The 3,163-nt window shown below is 37.2% G+C and overlaps 1 protein-coding gene across 1 annotated transcript in view; it reads left to right on the top strand.

Moving 5' to 3' along the window:
- Positions 1-39: 39 nt before the first annotated feature.
- Positions 40-3,163, top strand: part of LOC106878356 (zinc finger protein 91) — a 44,269-nt gene continuing 41,145 nt past the window's right edge. The window contains exons 1-2 of the mRNA XM_052977503.1: positions 40-152; positions 1,188-3,055. Coding sequence (XP_052833463.1) covers positions 1,608-3,055 — 1,448 coding nt within the window. The 5' untranslated portion in view covers positions 40-152; positions 1,188-1,607. The remainder of the gene's footprint in view (positions 153-1,187; positions 3,056-3,163) is intronic.

Genomic DNA, 3,163 nt, shown 5'->3' with positions numbered 1-3,163 from the left:
ACTTTTGTCACATGACACACCCTACTTCCGTTTCCGCTAGAATCTGCTTGACTCGGGAGAATAAACAATAACGTGTTTCTGTATGTTTCCACGGAGATTTGGTTTGATTGAATATATTTTCCCACTAAATATTGATTTGTATAGCATTACAGGTAAGATATACACACCTATCCATCGATTGATCGTTCGTGCCGGATCTCTTATCTGGCTTTCAGAAATCCGGGAATACTTATACCGTGGATTGAGTCTTCTATTCCGCCCATCCCGTCTCTGAAGGTGTCCAGGTTTTCAGTTTTACCCTTCGTGGGTCCGCTACAGTGAGCCATGTTGATGTTCCTAAGTTTGACCGAAGTTCCTATTTTACGTCCGTAAAATCAATTCACCGTTGAAATTGCACAAGTATTCTTGATGCAGTGGACCTTATGAGAAATGTCTTTGAGAGACAAATCGTGGGCCCAACAATATGATAGAAGGATGATATTGAACGAAGTGAAATGGCTGTTTTCGAACCAACTGCCTTGACGAATGCTCGCTGTTTTCACACGTTTTACAGTAACCACGTTTTATCGTCGTTCTTGTCTCTTCCATAAGTCCTCATTGCTCGGTCGGCTCATGTGAGTATTCTTCAATTTAACTGTATGGTGCGTAGATAAATCGGGGAGAGATTCTACTCCAACAGATTGTGAAAAAAACGTTAGAAAAATATGGAAGCCATCAGCGATGTGTGGCCAACATACGACGGAATTTCTCCGTTTTGGCGGGGAGTTTTGAGAGTTTTTGTTTTCTGTATTATTGGAAGTGATCGTATTTAAAAGAAAAATGTGTTTGAAGAAATATTTTTTGTCTTTTACACACTCTCCTAACCCCCTAGTGTTCTCTCCGGACCAATTTCGGCCCATTTTGTGGGCACTACGCATTTAAAAACAACAGGAGAAACCTTTTCGGTAAAAAATAAAAGTAGTTTAATTTCAGACGTAAAAGTGCGTGATGAAATGGAGATTTGGCTGCTTTGTCTAGCATTTGCTATAACCACATACCTCGTTTATTTCTCACTCTGACAAGTATTCATGTTTTGGAATACACCCCCAAATGTTATATGATGTCATTTGTTAATCAATATAGAAATATTGTAACATTACCATTTTAATCTCTCCTCTATATCTAATACTGTTTCTTTATTATTTCAGATTAATGGATGACATTGGCACAAAACAACTTTTTTAACATTGGATACATCTGGAATATTTACCAATGTTCTAAAGATTAAAAGAAAATGTTTTAGAGAACAAATATAATAACCCAACTGCTATAAATCTAGACTGGAATTACTGTGAACTATTTGCTCTGAGTGAAGATTCATAGCACCATTTCTGCATCTCATTATCTGCTGCTTTTGCATTCTAATTATATATTTGGAAAAGAGTTTGCAGAATTTTAGGTAACAATAAATTCACAGTTGATAGCAGTTGAAATATTTCTAAGAAATAAATTAATACAAGAATGAGAAGAAGGAAATTATATGCTTTGGTGAGAGAAGAAGGATAAGGGAAAAATGTTAATACTGTGAGAAACTTCAATGGTTGGGTCTGTTTGTATCCCTTAGAGAAATGTCAAAAGAATTGGGAAAATCACAACATAGTTGTGAAATCTGCGGTAAACCATTCTCAACAAATAGTAAGTTAATTAATCACATTCGTGTTCATACAGGTGAGAAGCCATTCCACTGTGATACCTGTGGTAAATCCTTCTCTCAAAACGGTGCCTTAATTAACCACAGACGAACTCACACTGAAGAGAGGCGATATCACTGTGTTACCTGTGGTAAATCATTCTCTCTAAACAGTACCTTAGATAAACACATACGTATTCATACAGGAGAGAGACCATATCACTGTGAGATCTGTGGTAAATCATTCTCTGAAAACAATGCCTTAACTATTCACAAACGTATTCATACTGGAGAGAAGCCATTTCACTGTGATACCTGTGGTAAATCATTTTCTCAAAAGTATGCCTTAACTAATCATAAGCGTATTCATACAGGAGAGAGACCATACTACTGTGATATCTGCAGCAAGGCATTCATTCAGAATACCCACTTAAGCCGACACAAACGTATTCATACTGGAGAGAAGCCATTTCACTGTGACACCTGTGGTAAATCATTCTCTCAAAACAACACCTTAACTATTCACAAACGTATTCATACTGGAGAGAAGCCATTTCACTGTGACACCTGTGGTAAATCATTCTCTCAAACCAAAGCCTTAACTAATCACAAACGTATTCATACTGGAGAGAAACCATATCACTGTGATATCTGTGGTAAATCATTCTCTCAAAACAGTGACTTATCTAAGCACAAACGTATTCATACAGGTGAAAAGCCATTTCGCTGTGATACCTGTGGTAAATCATTCTATCAAAGCACTGCCTTAGGTAATCACATACGTATTCACACAGGAGAGAGGGCATACCATTGTGTTATCTGTGGTAAATCATTTGCTCAAAACAGTGAATTATCTAAACACACACGTATTCATACAGGAGAGAAGCCATTTCACTGTGTTACATGTGGTAAATCATTCTATCAAAACAGTGCCTTAGCTAATCACATACGTATTCACACAGGAGAGAGACCATATCACTGTGATATCTGTGGCAAAGCATTCACTGAAAATACTCACTTAAGAAGACATAGACCTATTCACACAGGAGAGAGACCATATCATTGTGGTACATGTGGTAAATCATTCTCTCAAAACAGTGCCTTAACTAATCACAAACGTAATCATACAGGAGAGAGAACATTCCACTGTGATACCTGCGGCAAATCATTCTTTCAAGACAGTGCCTTAACGAATCACAAACGCATTCATACAGGTGAGAGACCATATCACTGTGATATCTGTGGTAAATCATTTTTGCGAAGTAGTGGCTTAACTACACACAAATTTATACACACAGGAGAAACACCCTACCACTGTGATGTCTGTGGTAAATCATTCTCATACAAAAGTAACTTAACTAGACATGCATCTATTCATGTGAAAGTGTGATTATATCATTGTCAAAATTCATTACAACTCCCAAATCATGGCTTAACCTTTATTCTAAACAGAAACTCATTGACTCCTGACGGTAACCAGACTCATGATGCTTA

Source organism: Octopus bimaculoides, chromosome 28 (genome assembly GCF_001194135.2).
Source record: "Octopus bimaculoides isolate UCB-OBI-ISO-001 chromosome 28, ASM119413v2, whole genome shotgun sequence".
Lineage (NCBI taxonomy): Eukaryota > Metazoa > Mollusca > Cephalopoda > Octopoda > Octopodidae > Octopus > Octopus bimaculoides.
The sequence above is the reverse complement of the archived record's forward strand: the minus strand, read 5'-3'. Positions and strand labels throughout refer to the sequence as shown.